The sequence below is a fragment of the Amblyomma maculatum genome, chromosome 4 (assembly GCF_055883805.1).
Source record: "Amblyomma maculatum isolate TAMU_Amacu chromosome 4, ASM5588380v1, whole genome shotgun sequence".
Classification (NCBI taxonomy): Eukaryota; Metazoa; Arthropoda; class Arachnida; order Ixodida; family Ixodidae; genus Amblyomma; species Amblyomma maculatum.
Genome location: NC_139347.1, coordinates 183985224 through 184001688, shown reverse-complemented (window position 1 = coordinate 184001688; position 16465 = coordinate 183985224). Strand labels below are relative to the sequence as shown.

At 43.0% G+C, this 16465-nt stretch overlaps 1 protein-coding gene across 1 annotated transcript in view; it reads left to right on the top strand.

Moving 5' to 3' along the window:
- The window catches only part of LOC146193809 (phospholipid-transporting ATPase ABCA3-like), a 92538-nt gene extending 81083 nt beyond the window's left edge, over window positions 1-11455 (top strand). The window contains exon 5 of the mRNA XM_084600611.1: window positions 11015-11455. Coding sequence (XP_084456737.1) covers window positions 11015-11236 — 222 coding nt within the window. The 3' untranslated portion in view covers window positions 11237-11455. The remainder of the gene's footprint in view (window positions 1-11014) is intronic.
- The last annotated feature ends 5010 nt before the right edge of the window (window positions 11456-16465 follow it).

Here is a 16465-nt window from a genome sequence, read left to right as displayed (position 1 = left end):
ATACAAGTTTTTCAATGCGGATTTTCAGAAAATAGCAAGGAGAGATAAGAATGCCTTCCTGAACATTCAGTGCCAAACAGTTGAGCACAACAGCCAATTAAGGAACACAAGAACTATGTATAAGACAATCAAAGATATCAAAGGAAGCTTCTGTGCTAAGCTAGGCGTGATAAAGGGCCAACGAGTCAAGGACCTCACTGAAGCCTCAGAGATAAAGAAGAGGTGGCAGGAATACACAGAAGAACTGTACAAGAAGGACCCGAATGTGCAAACCCAACATAAGACGGTTGTGATCACTGATCCCGAGCCGGAAATCCTGAAGAGTGAAGTTGAATGGGCCTTAGCCAGCCTTGCTAAGAACGAAGCTAGCGGAATTGATGGCATTCCAGCTGAGTTGCTTCAAAACCTCAACCATGACGCTGTTAACATTTTGCATACATTATGTCAGAAGATTTGGACAACCCTGCAGTGGCCACAGGATTGGAGGTCAGTTTACATCCCCATTCCAAAGAAAGGCAGTGCCAAAGATTGTTCCAACTACCGCACTATCGCGCTTGATGCCTAAACGTGATCATCTCTGCTGTTTTTTGCAAGACAGTGAATCTGATATAGTTGCTTTAACTGAAACTTGGCTGCACACCGGTATCAAAGACAATGAAATCTTTCCAGACGCCCATGCTTACAATATCTACAGACATGACCGTGGAGATAAAAGAGGGGGTGGGGTGCTTCTTGGTATTAAAAAAACGTTACCATCCACTGCTATCAATTCTAACTCAGACCTCGAAATAGTTTGGGTTGCCTGCAAAACTATATCTTCGAATTTACTTTTTGGAGTGTGTTACCGTCCGCCCGATTGTGTGACTTCTTTCATTCATGATCTTCGGTCTAGCATTGCTGCCGCTGTCGAACACAGTTCACCTAGCAACATCTACTTGTTGGGTGATTTCAATTTTCCTGAAATAGATTGGCCTTCTTTGTCTTCAACTAGTCATGCTGCAACAGAATTCATCAACCTAACACTAGATTTCAATTTATTTCAAGTGATTAGCCAGAATACACGTGGTTCTAACATTCTTGATTTAGCTCTATCCACTGCTCCCGATACCATAGGGCCGGTTATGTATCTTGACGGATTTAGCGATCATAAGATGTTGCAGTTTGATATTCTAGTTCCGAGCTTGTTTGCAGGTATTACAACTAAAGAAATTAGAGATTATAGTAAAGCACGATATGATGAAATTAACACGGAACTTGCCTCATTTTTCAATGAGGTGTTTTTCCCGCTAAGGAACGATCTACCGAAGAAAACTGGTTGCTCTTCAAACACAAACTATCTGCACTGATAGAGAAACATGTTCCTCTGATTACAATAGCTAATGACATAAAAAATCCATGGTTCAACAAGAGCCTCCGTCGATTACGGAATAAAAAGATGCGCCTATACAGAATAGCTAGATCTGCTCCTTCTTCAACCTCGTTGGAAAGATATAAACTGTGTTTGAAAGCGTACTGTTCTGCTGTTACCGCTGCCAAAAACAAATACTTCACTCATGATCTGCCGTCACTTTTGCAGACTAATCCTAAGAAGTTTTGGCAGACTATATCTCCCGAAAATAAACATGACCTCATACAACTACACAATACTGATGGCTTGCCGCTAGCTGACACTGAATGTCCAACCGCGGTCAGCAGATTTTTTGCATCAGTGTTTACTAAGGAAGATTATTCCAGTATGCAAATTGTTCTCGAGTCTGACTACCCATTCATGGAGCCCATCACCATTAGTGCTGAGGGTATCGCATCACTAATTAAAAATCTAAAGTTATCATCATCTGCCGGAGTGAACAACATTAACTCGAAGATACTTAAAAACACCATTTCAATTTCTAGCCAGATTTTGTGTCGTATATTTCAGCAATCACTATCCTCCGGAGAACTGCCCACTGACTGGAAAAATGCCAAAGTCATCCCTGTCTTCAAAACGGGTAACAAAACCTCTCCTGATAACTATCGGCCTATTTCGTTAACATGCATATGCTGTAAATTACTTGAGCATATTATCGCTTCTCACATTTACAACCATCTGGAACGAAATGACTTCTTCTTTTCAAATCAGCATGGTTTTAGGAAAGGCTACTCATGTGATACCCAGATATTTGAATTTACTACTGACCTGCATTTCACCATGGATGATAACCAGCAAACATATTGCATTTTTTTAGATTAATCAAAAGCATTTGACAGAGTTGCACATGGCCAGCTTTTTACAAAATTATCTACCCTTTCCCTTGATTCCCTCACATTATCTTGGCTTCGAAACTTTCTCTCATTACGTCAGCAATTCACAGTTGTCAACGGCTCTTCCTCATCCCTATGTGACGTAACCTCAGGCGTATCACAGGGAAGCGTACTTGGACCCTTACTTTTTCTAATCTACATTAACGACCTTCCCACTAACATTTCATCCCGTTTACGCCTTTTCGCAGACGACTGTGTTGTTTACCGTAAGATCGCTTCTGAGACTGATCACCTGACCCTTCAAAATGACCTTGACACTATTGTTGATTGGTGTCAAAACTGGCAAATGATTCTTAACCCTAATAAATGTAAATCAATGACTTTTAGCCGCAAGCATGTTGTTTCTTACTTCATATACTCTATAAATAATACCTCTCTATCAAGGGTTACGCCGTACAAATACCTTGGAATTCAGTTCACACCAAATCTTTCATGGTCTTCTCATATTTCTGCAGTCTGCAACAAAGCGTCGAGGACATTGGGTTTCATACGCCGGAACCTTCGAAACTCTCCTAGCTCCGTTCGAAAACTTGCATATTTTACATTTGTTCGCCCACAGCTGGAATTTATCTCACCTATATGGTCTCCCCATCAGAAATATCTCATAGATATGCTCGAGTCCATTCAAAGCAGAGCTGCCCGGTACATTTTTAGCAATTATAGTCCCCTCGCAAGTGTATCCCAGCTTAAAAACCTTAATGACATACAGATACTTGAAATTCGTCGCTCCATTTCACTTCTGTGTTTATTCCATAAATATGTTCACACCCGTCCTTCGTTGTTACCTCTGGCATCACCTTTCCGCTCTTCAAAACGCTTACACAATCAACTCAGCTTCAACCGGATATATGGGAAGACCCTGTCGTTTAATTCCTCTGCATTACCTAGAGCAATAAAACTCTGGAATGATCTTCCTGACAACATAATCTCTTTCATTGATCCTGGTGAGTTTAAAAAACATCTATGTATACATCTATTGCCATAGTGATGTTCGAAATGTACAACAGTTTCATTTGTTCTTAACGTTGTTTTTCGTGTCTCGTGTCTGATGTTATTTTAACTCGGTTTTGTATAAATTTCGTGTTCCTTTCTTGTATTTGACTTGTACCGCGTTCTTGTACGATATTCTTGTACCGATTTGCCCCCCTCACCCAATGCTCTTCGGGGCCTGTGAGGTACTAATAAATAAATAAATTTCACATCCCAGCAAGGTGATGTTGAAAATCCTCCAATGTAGGCTGGAGAAGTATGTGGATCGGGAGCTTCCGGACGTGCAAGCTGGGTTTCGCAAGGGCAGAGGAACAAGAGACCAAATTGCCAACCTTCGCTGGATCATGGAAAAAGCAAGAGAGTTCCAGAAACCCATCTACCTCTGCTTTATTGATTATGCGAAAGCGTTTGACTGCGTAGATCATAGCAGATTGTGGCAAGCTCTCCAAGAGATGGGAGTTCCAATTCACATCATCTGTCTCCTCGAGAAACTGTATGAAGGGCAAGCAAGAGGCCAAAGTCAGAACTGGGCATGGTCTTACTGATTGGTTTCCGATTGAGAAAGGAGTGAGGCAAGGCTGCATACTGTCGCCCTGTCTATTTAACCTATATGCAGAGTGCATCATGAGGAAGGCCGGTCTGGACGAGTCTTCAGCTGGAGTGAAGATTGCTGGAAAACGTATCAACAACCTTAGATATGCGGATGATACCACTTTAATGGCAGAAAGTGAAGTGGAACTCAAGAGACTTCTCATGCGCGTGCAAGAAGAGAGTGACAAGTTTGGGCTTAAACTGAACATTAAAAAGACAAAGATCATGGCGTCTTGCCCTATCAAGTCCTGGAGCATCAAGGGACAAGAAGTGGAAGCTGTGACAGATTTTCTCTTCTTGGGCTCGAAGATTACCTCGGAAGGAGACTGCAGCCATGAAATTAGGAGACGCCTGCTTCTGGGAAAGAGACCAATGGTTAGCCTTGACCGCCTATTAAAGAGCAGAGACATTAGTCTGCCAACCAAGATCCGTATAACTCGTGCTATGGTCTTTCCAGTTGTGATGTATGGATGCGAGAATTGGACTGTGAAAAAGGCTGACCGCCGAAGAATTGACGCGTTTTAATTGTGGTGCTGGCGAAGACTCTTGAGAGTTCCTTGGACTGCCAGAAGATCAAATCAGTCGATATTGTCGACCATAAACCCTGACTGCTGATTGGAGGCTCAAATTCTAAAGTTAAAGCTCAGCTACTTCGGTCATCTGATGAGAAGAGAGGAGTCGCTGGAGAAAGATTTGATGTTGGGAAAGGTTGAGGGTTGCCGGAGAAGGGGTAGGCAACGAACGCGATGGTTAGATGGCATCCTCGAGGCACTGCAGATGAAGTTATGTGATGTTAGGAAGATAGTGAGAGACCGGAAAGCGTGGCGTGACATGGTCCATAGGGTCACGAAGAGTCGGACACGACTGAACGCCTGAATTGAACTGAACTTAACTGGTCGGCTAACAGTGATCGATGTTTTAATTGAATGTCCGAGACTTGAACAGCAAAGGAGCCATCATTTTCCCGAATTGCACAAGAAACAAATACTCACACATCTGTCCGTCTCTATTGCTGGTAATCCAACGTTCCTTTTAGAAAAGTTTTTAAATATTGATTAAAAGTAGGCTTTTTATATGGAATCATTTATCAACATGGGCTTTAGCCCGTTTCATTACTTAAATGGCTTTCATTTAAAGAAATTGTGGCTGGGGTAACTCAGCCTTTTGACATATACATGACTCCTTTTAATTTTTACTCGGACCAATATACGCCGCTATTCAACGTTTTAGGCCCTGTAAACCACCATTTTTAAATACATCATTAAACATGACACCTTGGACATTTTATTGACTACAGTTGACATTTCACCTTGTGTGTGGCGCTCTTTAGCTTCAGATGCCCTTGCGCCATAAAAATCAGTCCACCATCATCATCACCTTCAAGTTGCTGTCGACTGTCACACAGTCACTGCCCTAGTAGACGCCGGAGCTGATTATTCATTCATCAGTGGACCGTTAGCTTCTCATCGCAGGAAATTTATGACAGCTTGGGATGGCCTGCTGTTTTCCACCGCTGGGGGTAATCTCATTACTCCATCGGGGCGATGCACAGCAAGAGAAACCGTAAATGGGTTAACCTACTCCGCGAGCTTCGTGGTTCTATAGAGTGTTCGCGCGACATGATTTTGGCCCCGGACTTCCTAAATAACATAGAGCAATCATCGACCCCCGATCCAAGCTCATCATGCTCTCGGCGGATAAAATCATACCTGCTAAGACGACTTCAGCGCAACGCGTTTCTCTTAACGTCCTCGACGAACACTTGACCGTGCCGCCCCGGTCAAGCGGTATCTCCAGCGTGGGCAACGCAGACATCGAAAGCGCCGAGGGCGTCGTCGAATGAAACACAGTTGCTCTTGAAGCATGGACTGCGAATCTTAAGACGCGTCGTCTATTTCGATCATGGACCAGCTCAAGCGCTGGTGATAAACTTCACCGATGAATACCGGCTCCTGAACAAGCACATGACGATTGCTTTTCTCGAAGAATCAGCGGACATCCGAGAAGTCTTCAACCTCCCCCACTAGGCCCAGGCAATTCATCCACCCGAGGAGATCAGCTAATGTTCGACTTAAACCGTGCACTATTTCGGAGAGGACAAGCCGAGATTTGCGCTCTTCTTGAATGCTACGAGAGTTTTTCATCAGCGTTGATTGTCTGCAAACTTCATTGAAAAAGCACCGAATTATCACGGACGAATGGGCAGACCTCAGCTACAAAGCCTTTCGTGTATATCCGGGAGAATGCCAATTACATACCTGCATAATAAAATTACATAATTAATAACACAAGGAAAGAGGCGACTTTACTTATGTTATAAGCAAGTAATTACTCATTGTCTTTCAGCCAAACGCAGCGACACAACTACAAAGAAAAGCTATACAGCTTCCTCAGAAAATTTGTAGTTGAATAAAAATTCGCCCAGGTCCGGGGATTGAACCCGGGATCACCACTTTCTTAGTCGCTCTGATCACTTCGCCGTTGCCCTACCATCTCATCTGCTAATCATCTTGGTTAGCTCAGTCGATAGAGCGGCTACCAATGAAAGGCGGTCGTCCAGGGTTCGATCCCCGGACTAGCATAAATTGTACTTTATCTGTGAAGTTTGTGAGAAAGCTACAGAGCTTTCCTTTCTAGTTATCTGGCTCAGCTTTGGTGCATGTCAATAGGTAATTACTCTCTTATGACAAACCTACTCCCCCTTGGCGGATTCCCCTTAATAGTCGATCAACTTTTCTATGTGTTTTAAGGGATAGAGATTCCTAAGCCGTTCTCCTCAGAATTTTATTTATGTTTGTACCAACGAGGTTTATGTCTCGCGTAAATGCGGGCCATAGTTATATATTTCCTGGTTCTCTTCTTGAACGGATCACTGGGTTTAGAACTGGGCCAGACTAGGATACTCTGGCGGCAAGGAGTCTCCTCTCAGTCCAGATCGGGCGCTTGGAAGCTGAGACCTAAAAGTTTGCTGTAATATAATTGGACATTTATTATCTAGGCATCACCACCTTCCCCTCTCTTGACGACTAGTCCTACTGTGTCCACCTAATGAAGAGATTGAACGAACGGTAGCAATACGCAACGCCCCTGCTTTGTGGTACTTTACTCTGGCGTTTTAGGTTATACAAATATTTCTTTGTGAGAATAATATTTTTCGTCTATGTTTTATTCTCTAGAGCAGCATTAATTAAAAAGATACATCCAAAGGACATGAACGTTTTCACTCCTGGCGCAATAATGCAGATTTATTTGCACATTTAATATTTGGCTGTACGGAGTAACCATGGACAAAATTAGTTTGCCGGAAATCTATCTAAAGTGGAAACCAAATCAAATAGTATTTTGAATCTTGTAAGTGAAAAAAAAAATCTACACAGAGAGCAAATGTATTGTAAACGCGTCGCCGGGAGCTAGTCTAAAACGAAGCAATGTTTATTATCTTTTTCAAGTATTTGCTGACGTCAAATGCAACCAACCCCTACCTTTGTGCAAATGGCGGAAGTTTCTCTTGATTTATCTCTTAAACGTAAATATATTTCCAATGGGGCAGCTTCATTCCGGACATCGTGCGCTGAAACGACGCATGTGACATTCTACCATAATTTATAGCTCATATGCGAAAAGCGATCAACTAATTGATTAAAATAACAAATATGATGCAGCATATTTAAAGACTCACGGGGTATTGATGTGTTGGTGGAAAATGGAAGGTCCTGTTCTGTGCAAACAGTAGTGACGACGCAACTGGAAACATCTAAACTCTTCGAATGGGGTCGTCGCGTAGTCATAAAATTTACGCGTAGTGACGTTGCGTTAATACAGAAAAGGCCTGTCAAATGGTAGAATTGTAGCTTCGACTCATAATGTATATCAGACACGGTTTACCCAAGGCACGAGCCTTTGCTCTTTCCACGCATTAAATATATAATATTATGGACAGCACGTGTGTTTTGTCCACGCATTAAATATATAATATTATGGACAGCACGTATGTTCTTTCCACGCATTAAATATATAATATTATGGACAGAAGCGTATTCAAGCATGCAATATAATGCGCCAGAGCACCCTCACAAAGAATATGAACAGAGTGCCCGTATTGCGCCACACTCTCTGGTAAAATTGCACTCCACATCTTTTTCTCTACTCTTGTGCACTGTATTAACTTGACGAGCAACCCATTTGCCTTTTCTAAAACTGAATGCAAAGAATGTAAATTTTATAGCCAGGCTTTTTTCATTCAAGATTACAAGACAGTTAAGCACAATCCAGACTGGTTGATTATTCGTTTATTTTTCCCAGAGGGGCATGCTTCGGAGCATTGACGCCCACTTTTGCATTTGAAGAATAAAAAAAAACTGTTAAAACAGGCGCACATTCCCTTTTTCTTTATAGGCTCAATGCAACACATGTTTATCTTGCTCAGATCCTAAATTAATAACATTCTATCATTAAGCGAAAGTAATATCCGTTCCTCTTGTTTCCACGCTGCTCGAAAAATGCTCAGAGGTCAAGCGCTTTGAGCTCTTATTCTAGTTCAAAGTCGGGTAAAATAGAAGCAATCGCCATGGTACCTACTGTCTTGCATGTACCGTGTGACCGTTGTACACTCACTTGCTCACTCGCTCGCTCACTCACTCACTCACTCACTCACTCACTCACTCACTCACTCACTCACTCACTCAATAGTTTAAATTTTGCTCAAAAGGCACGACTCAGACCCCCTGATTAATACAAAATACTAAAGAAAGAAGACTCGGAAAAAAACATCGCTAAAGCTAAAGGAAACCCAAACAAAACGCAACTATACTGAGCATTGTTTCTTAATGCACTACATTAGTGCCTGTAGTCACGCTACATCTCAGCTGAGCTTTCGCGTTCCTTTTGACGAAACCATTATATGGGATTTTTCAGAGTGGTTGCTGACACACCCGCTTTATTGAGAAGTATCAGAATAAGTCTTGTTTGTACGACCGGGCGTTTTGCGCTGTGGCATGTTTGGTTTGCTTGAGGCCATTAGTAAGGAGCAATGGCAGTACCTATTTACTGATATTCCTCAGCTAGAGACGTCTGTGTCACACTTTCCACGCCCTTCGCTCTCAGCGCGGTAATTAATCGGCTTCGTCCTTCGTTCAGAAACACCCACAAAGCTGGTTTCACACATTTCCCTGCGCGCGCAGGTACCATATGAGAATCTGCATGGCTCTAATGGATATCAGCACTGCACCTGCAACCACGAAACCTGCTTTCGTTCTTCTCCAAGGTTGTGTTGGTTTATTCTATATCTTTCGAAGTCTGACTGGGCATTAGAGTTACAGGCTGCCACATGGGAGTGCGACCTATCAAATCTACTGAATTTCCTATGTTTAATCGGTTCAAAATACAAATCGATTCAAGAAGTGGAGACAGCGCCACAGTTTACTTTAAACATTCTGAACATTTTCGGCAAATATTAGGAGTAAATGACTAGTTATGAAATCATGGGTCACGCCTCCATTATCGTATTCAATTTATTCTCTTCATCAACTCATACCCCTTGTCGTTGTATAGGCTTCTTCGCCTGCTTGCGTGATCCTGGAGAACTGCCATGTTTATTCTCCCTTAATTTTATTTGGTATCAGGACTTCTCCCCATTGGGGGCTTTGGAAAAAGTGGTAACCTTGCCTTTTCAGCTTCTTCCACTTTTCATGGTTCCTGGCGTGCTCTGTAAACGTAATCGAGAGCAAGGGGGTTTCGCCTAGTTAAGATTTAAGATTACATTTTTAGGGGTTTTTGGGTTTTGTTATTTGCTTCGTGCTTTCAAGATCCTATCGCTATCACCTGTGGATGGAGCACTACATGCAAATAAATGCACTTGCTTTTTCGTGTTGCCCTCGAATTGTCATGTTTGGCTATTGTTGGTTCACTTTCTATTTCCTTTTTGAGCTGGTGGCTGCAGACGATATAAAAAGTTGTCTGGAGCTTTTTCGACAAAACGTTGGAAAGTTGGAAGTATGCGCTTTTAGTATGTTTTGTTCGCGCAGTTTTGGCAAGTAAGAGTGTGAAATAAATTATCTTGCTTATTAAATTAGAATTTGTTGAAAATGAACGCCGAGAATCATTCAATCGTAATTCAGAGACGTTACCCGGGGTGATCGAGACTCGCTAGTCAGACATAATTTATTTACCCCTTGTATTTTTAGTAAATAAATTACTATATTGTTTCAAGGGTTTAGCGTCCCAAAGACATGTTATGAGAGACGTCAGGGTGGAGGGCTCAATAATTTTCGACTATCTTTTTTATGAATAAAAAATCAGCCTAGAACACTATCGCTAATGCAGAGTCATACATAAATTCGACCCCAGTCTGCTAAAACTAATGTAGTGATTTTAGGTGCTGGTATCATGCTAGGTTACACCCACAGATGCGCAGCTCAAACATTCGCTTTTATATTGGACCTGCGTGATGATTTTTTTTGTCATAAGCATAGTAAAAGACACCGTGGTGCGTGAACGTCAAAGAAGTCTGTTGAGGTAGTGTTTTATAATTGAGGCACCTCAAGGAACATTCAAAGGGGCAGTAATATTCCCCCGCATGGTTTCCAAAGCTATCATAATGCGCACCGCTTATAACCGATGTGCCAAATTTACACTTAATTCTATTTTACTTGAGCTCTAAATAATGCTTGGATGTCTCTAACTACAGTGAAGGTAAAACCTGTGACGAAACCTGGAAAGAAACAGTGCACACGTACGAAACATAAAATATATAGCGAGCTGCGAGTCTTCAACGCCATTTCTTCTCTTTGGGAGGGTGGTAGCACGAAGAATGAAGCAAATAAACAAAGAAGGATTTACGACTCACACATTCTCCACATATGTTAACAGACATCCCAAACATCAGTTGACTATTTATGATATCTGTCGAATATACTTTTCTATTGGATCTATCTATTATAAACTTTCTTGTGAAATCGTCTTTCCCATCAGCACCGTACTGCATTATATGCAGATATCTTCTTAAGCTAAAATGAAGAAACCAATTTGGGAATGCTGATTTGCAAGCATCATGCCTATCCCTTTATTCTCTCTTGATAAGTATATGGGCCTGTTTGCGAGATGGTTTTTATCCCCATTGTCTTCTTATTTGCAGAATGTGCTCACCTACCGCATCGAGCAGCGCCTTTCGTGGAGCACTGTGTTCTCCAAGGTGGCCCAACTGGATACGAAGTACTCTCTTGAGCATATCCTCGTGGGAGAGAATTCGCTCGAACAGATATTCCTAACCGTCGCCAAGATGCAGGGAAAGGATCCCGTCGCTGTTTATGCGCAGTCGAGTGGCACCACTTCAGCCTCCTCTTCACCCGCCACTTAAACAGCCTCGGCGGCATCGTCGGTTATATCCGCTGAGAAGTCAGCGCAGACTGGATAAGTTTTATTGATAATTCAAAGCTCATTGCGACAATTTTAATGTTGTCAGTATCGTAAGACCTAAAAAGTAATTTGATAAAAGACACTGAAGAAATAAAGAAAATACCTTTGCGAGGTGAGCAATATAAAATGTTTCTGTTCTAACGTAGGTGATTAGAATGAAGTGAAGGAACAAATATGAAAAGCAGAAGCTTCCTAACCTTTTTCCTAGCAGCAGTCCTAACCTTTTACTCCATCAAGCTTCCCGACTCCATAAAGGAGGCTATATCAAAGTAGACATCCGACCATACATCCCGAACCCTAAGCGTTGCTTCAACCGCCAAAAATTCCTCACGGCTCGCAGAGCTCCAGTGACGACAAACATATGTGCCAAATGTGCTACAAATGATCACAAATCCGTTGAGCGTGATGCCACACTATGCTGCGCAAACTGTGCTGGTGGACACGCCGCGTACTCGCGGTCATGTCCCTCTTGAAAGAAGGAAAAAGATATAATCACAATAAATGTAAACGAAAATACAGCATTCAAAGAGGCACATCCGCATTACCTTATTGCACAGTGCACTTTTGTGTTCGCTGCTAAATCAAACTGTTCCAAAGATGTTGAGCGTAGGGGCGGCACACCACAACAAGACCTGGCCTCTACCCAGGCACAGCCTTGGGCAGGACCATCCCCGCTCCAGGCAGGTACAGCAGGAGCTGTCCTGCCATCGCAGAAACAGGGCGCCCAGCCGCTCAGGTGGCAGCCCATACCCATCCCCCCAACAGGCGAAGCCTGAAACCCACACATCCGCAACTCATTTGTGGACCTCCATTGCTTCTGAGCAGGCAATGGATACAACCCGTCCTCTGCCACTGCTGCAGAGGCTGAATAGCTCTCTCGAACGAAAATAAAGAGAAATTACGTAATAACTAGACAAGAAAAACCACGAACCTACGCTTTTAATCAAATTGCCATAACTTGTTAAACACGGCGTTCCTCATTCATTGGAACTGTCGTGGATCCCTTAAAACTACAGCAACATAAAATAAATTTTAGGCTCATTTTTCCCAGTATCATTATGTATACAGGCGACCGGCTTAGAATCCAAAAAAAAAGGTGTTATAAAAACTATAATGTCTTTCGGTGCGACCGAGAGCAGTCAGGTAGGCGTTGCTATTGTAGTCAGGAGTAATGTTGCAACTACAAAAATCAGCCTAAAAACAAACTTCGAAGCTGTAGATGTAACCGTCGTCTATTTTAAAACATTAACAATATGTTCTTTGCATCTGGCACCACATTTAACCATAACCCTTGCTGACTTGGAAGAATTTCTGCGACCGCTTCGAGAACCATATCTGACAGTCCGTGATCTTAATGCCCACTAAGGAGCAAGGTAATATTTTAGAGGAAAATTTCTCCACACTACACTCAGTTTTTCTTAAAGCACAAAACAACCGCTGAGAAATAGACTCCTAACATGTGGAAGCCATGGCGAGGAGTACCATAGCCTGATCACAATTCAGGAATTTAAAAAGTGTTTAATCTGCAGGTAAGCAATCTGCACCCGGTACTGACCGAATACATTATAAAATGCTCGCCAATCGATCCGAATGTTCAAAAGAAGAAATTTTGAAATTTTTAACAAAACGGCTTGACAGAATACTCCCAGAGGCTTGGAAGAAGCCGATAATTGCACCATACCTAGAACCAGAAAACCCCCGACATCCCCAAGCAGTTATAGGCGCATTGGCTTCACCAGTTGTCTAGCCAAATGTTTTGGAAGCGTTCTTAACATGATAATACTGTTTACTCTTGAATCACGTGATCTTTTAGACATCAACCAATGCGGTTTTAGAAAAACATGGTCTACAAAAGACCATCTCGATCACCTCGAAAAAACAGTCAGAGAGACTTTTACACTCAAGCAACACTTCCTCAGCGTTTTGATTGCCCTGGACAAAGCGTACGACACAACCTGGATGTTCCGGATCCTACGCGACCTAGTAGACTTAGGGATCTGTGGCGGAGTGCTAAAAGATCTGAATGATTTTCTATCTAAGCGTACATTTCAGGTACGTCGTGGTAGTACGCTGTCAAAAACCTTTACCCAAGAAAATGATGTTCCGCAAGGATGTATTTTAGCACAACTGTAGTAAAAATGATTTCCATTTCCAAAGTAATACCAATATCTATTATCTACTTGGTCTACGAGTCGACGATCTCCAAATAGCTTGCGCTTCCTCTAACGTAGCAACGTGTGAGAGGCAAGTACAGCAAACAAATAATAAACTAGTGACGTGGGCAGACAAAAATGGATTTACACAAAAAACAGTAGCAGTTAAGTTTTCCCTCAGACGTGCAATACAAATTGATCCTACACTGCATCTGAACAAGACCATAGTATCAGTTAAAAATGAGCACAAATACATGGTGATAACTTTTGACAGAAAGCTCTCATTCCCGTCTCATATCAATGCTCTTAAAAAAACGCTACCAAATTTCTAAATATACTTACGTTTCTTTCAAAAAACACTAGACGTCTGATAGAACATGCCTTTTGCGCATTGTTCACACAGTTTTACTATCTTGTTTCGATTACAGTTGTGTAGAGTGGATCTGTAATGACATCATACCTGAAACGACTGGACCCTGCGCATAACCTGGCTTTGCGTTTCGCATCTGGTGCATACAGAACCTCTACCATAAATAGTCTCTACATTGAAACAACTAACCCTCATCTTGAATAAATAAGGACCATGCTTATATTTTTATAGCTCCTCAAAACACGCTCCTAACAAAACATATATACTACCCTCTCGTTACAAAGTGCATCTCCGGAGTGATGTTTAACAATCGGTAGAGTGCATATTTTGTCAGCGTAAAATTAAAGACAGGACCAAAGGAGAAAGACAAGGGACAAACGCTGAACTTCAACTGATAGTTAAATGGACGTAACATCAATGTATACAAAAATTTTACACCGCCATCACTTGAGCGCATGCTCCCAAACCTTCGCCTCTGCATTATCGTACAGATAAGAGCCTCATCACCTGTGGCCACGTGTCATTCTCCTCTTAAAAAATTCCAGCTCTTTGGGTGACATCACAACCGAGCTACTGTTAACACAATTATCACCTTGATTGTGAATCTCAAGGGCCTCAAATATCTCCCTGCTCAACTGCTGCTTGAAGCTGCGCAGCACACGTGTGTCGCTCAACGCAGGGGTGCATGATGGACTGGTGGGGCTAAGGCAACGGCTGCAATGCAAGGCTAAATGACTACTCTTTACAAGGGATCCTACTGCTCTTCGGTGCTCTCGCAATCTGTCGTTTATGCACCTGCCCGTCTGTCCGACATAGGTTTTCCCACATGACAGAGGAATCTTGTAGACTACCCCCGTTCTACAGGGGACGAAGCAGGTGTCATGCTTCTTCGTGCATGCATCAATGCCACTCTTTTGCTCATTCACTTTAGGGCAAAGACGCGACAACTTTTCAGGAGCAGAGAAGACGACAGGGACGCCGCACTTCCCTGCAACCTTCTTCAGACGGTGGGAGAAACCATGAATGTAAGGAACGGCAACAGGCCTTGCTTCTTGGCGTCTGGATTGTTGTGATCGCCCTCGTTCCTCAGTCTCCACTTCCCGCAACAGCTTATTCGCTACCGAAGCCAGGAGTTCACTCGGATAGCCGGCGGCTTTCAGGTGTTCGATCTGGCCCTGCACGCTGATGGTCATAAAGTGTGCACACGACTTTGCGAGAGCAGCACGTAGAGAATTAACAACGATCCCTCTTTTTACCAATTTTGAATGGGCCGAATTATACCTCAACACTTTTTTCGACTGCGGCCTGTAACTCCAGCACACATTCGCCTCCCTGAAGATCAAACGCATATCCAAAAACTGAAGTCCGGTGTCCTCTGGCAATTCAAAAGTAAAACGAAGCCCTTTCGAGCGAACCTCAAACACGTCAAGCACTGTTTTTACCACGGCCTCCTTACACTGAAACTTGCTTGCCCTGATAACTACTAGGTAGTCGTCAACATATCTGAAAATCTTAGCTATTATAGCTGCGTCTATGCACATGTCAATACGCTTGTCACACTGGGCTAAAAAGATGGTGCTTAAAACAGGCGCAATGCAAGAACCAATGCAGACCCCGCTTTTTGTATGAAATGTTTACCGTTGAAATCCATAAAAGTGGAAGAAAGATAAAATGTTAGAAGTTCCATGAAGCAGTCAGTAGATAAACCTGAAGAATTCTGGAATTGCAGGGGCCGTGATTGTTCAATGAGGTCTCGAACTGCCACTAATAGGTCAGGCTGAGGAATCGAATAAAAAAGATCTACTACGTCTATCGAAAAGGCACCAAGTGCCCCCGAACGGCTGTTACACTGCTGGAAGTACTCTATAACCTCGCCCGAATGTACCACCATGAAAGGGCCGTCTATCTTCAGTGAGCTGAGGTGTTTCTGCAGAAACCTAGAAATCGCATTCTGCCAAGTAGAACGCTCTGTCACAATTGCTCGAAACGTCAGGTTTATGTGTCTTTGCTGTGAAGAATATGTCAAGGGCAATTTTCCCCGCCGCAGGGACAGTTTTTCAAAGGCACGATAACTGTAACTTTTTGCATAAGCCCACTGCCTTGGTTTTTACCCAAGTAGAAGCGGATTTTACTGCTCTGAAATTCTTTGCGATTGCATCGCTTGCTTTAGCCTCATACAACGTTTTTGACATGACGGTGAAACCGCCTTCCTTGTCGGCCACTACCAGGGAAAGATTATTGCTCTGCAGGCATTTAGTAGTTTTGATCAATGCCGCGTTCTTTGCTACCCCGGCCTTTAACGACGAACAGTCCACACCTTCTGAGATACATGGTTCCCTGTCTGGCTGATCAGCCTTGCATGCTACCGTCCTTGTTAGCGACAACATTTCCACAGGCGACTCCCTCGGTTCATTCGCGAACCTCGGCCCGCGTCTCAGCACACCTTATATATCGTCCCGTAGCGAACACGGTCCAAGGCACGTAACCTTTCCAGGCGTTGGCTTCTCCTTCTCTCTCATCTTCCTCCAGGCACACAATCCTGGTAAGTGCGTCTTCCAGAGGACTTCTATCATGTTGGCGGCTTGACGGGTGAATGTGCGATACACACTCTCCTTGGTAAGTTGGCAGCCCGCATACAAAGAGGCAT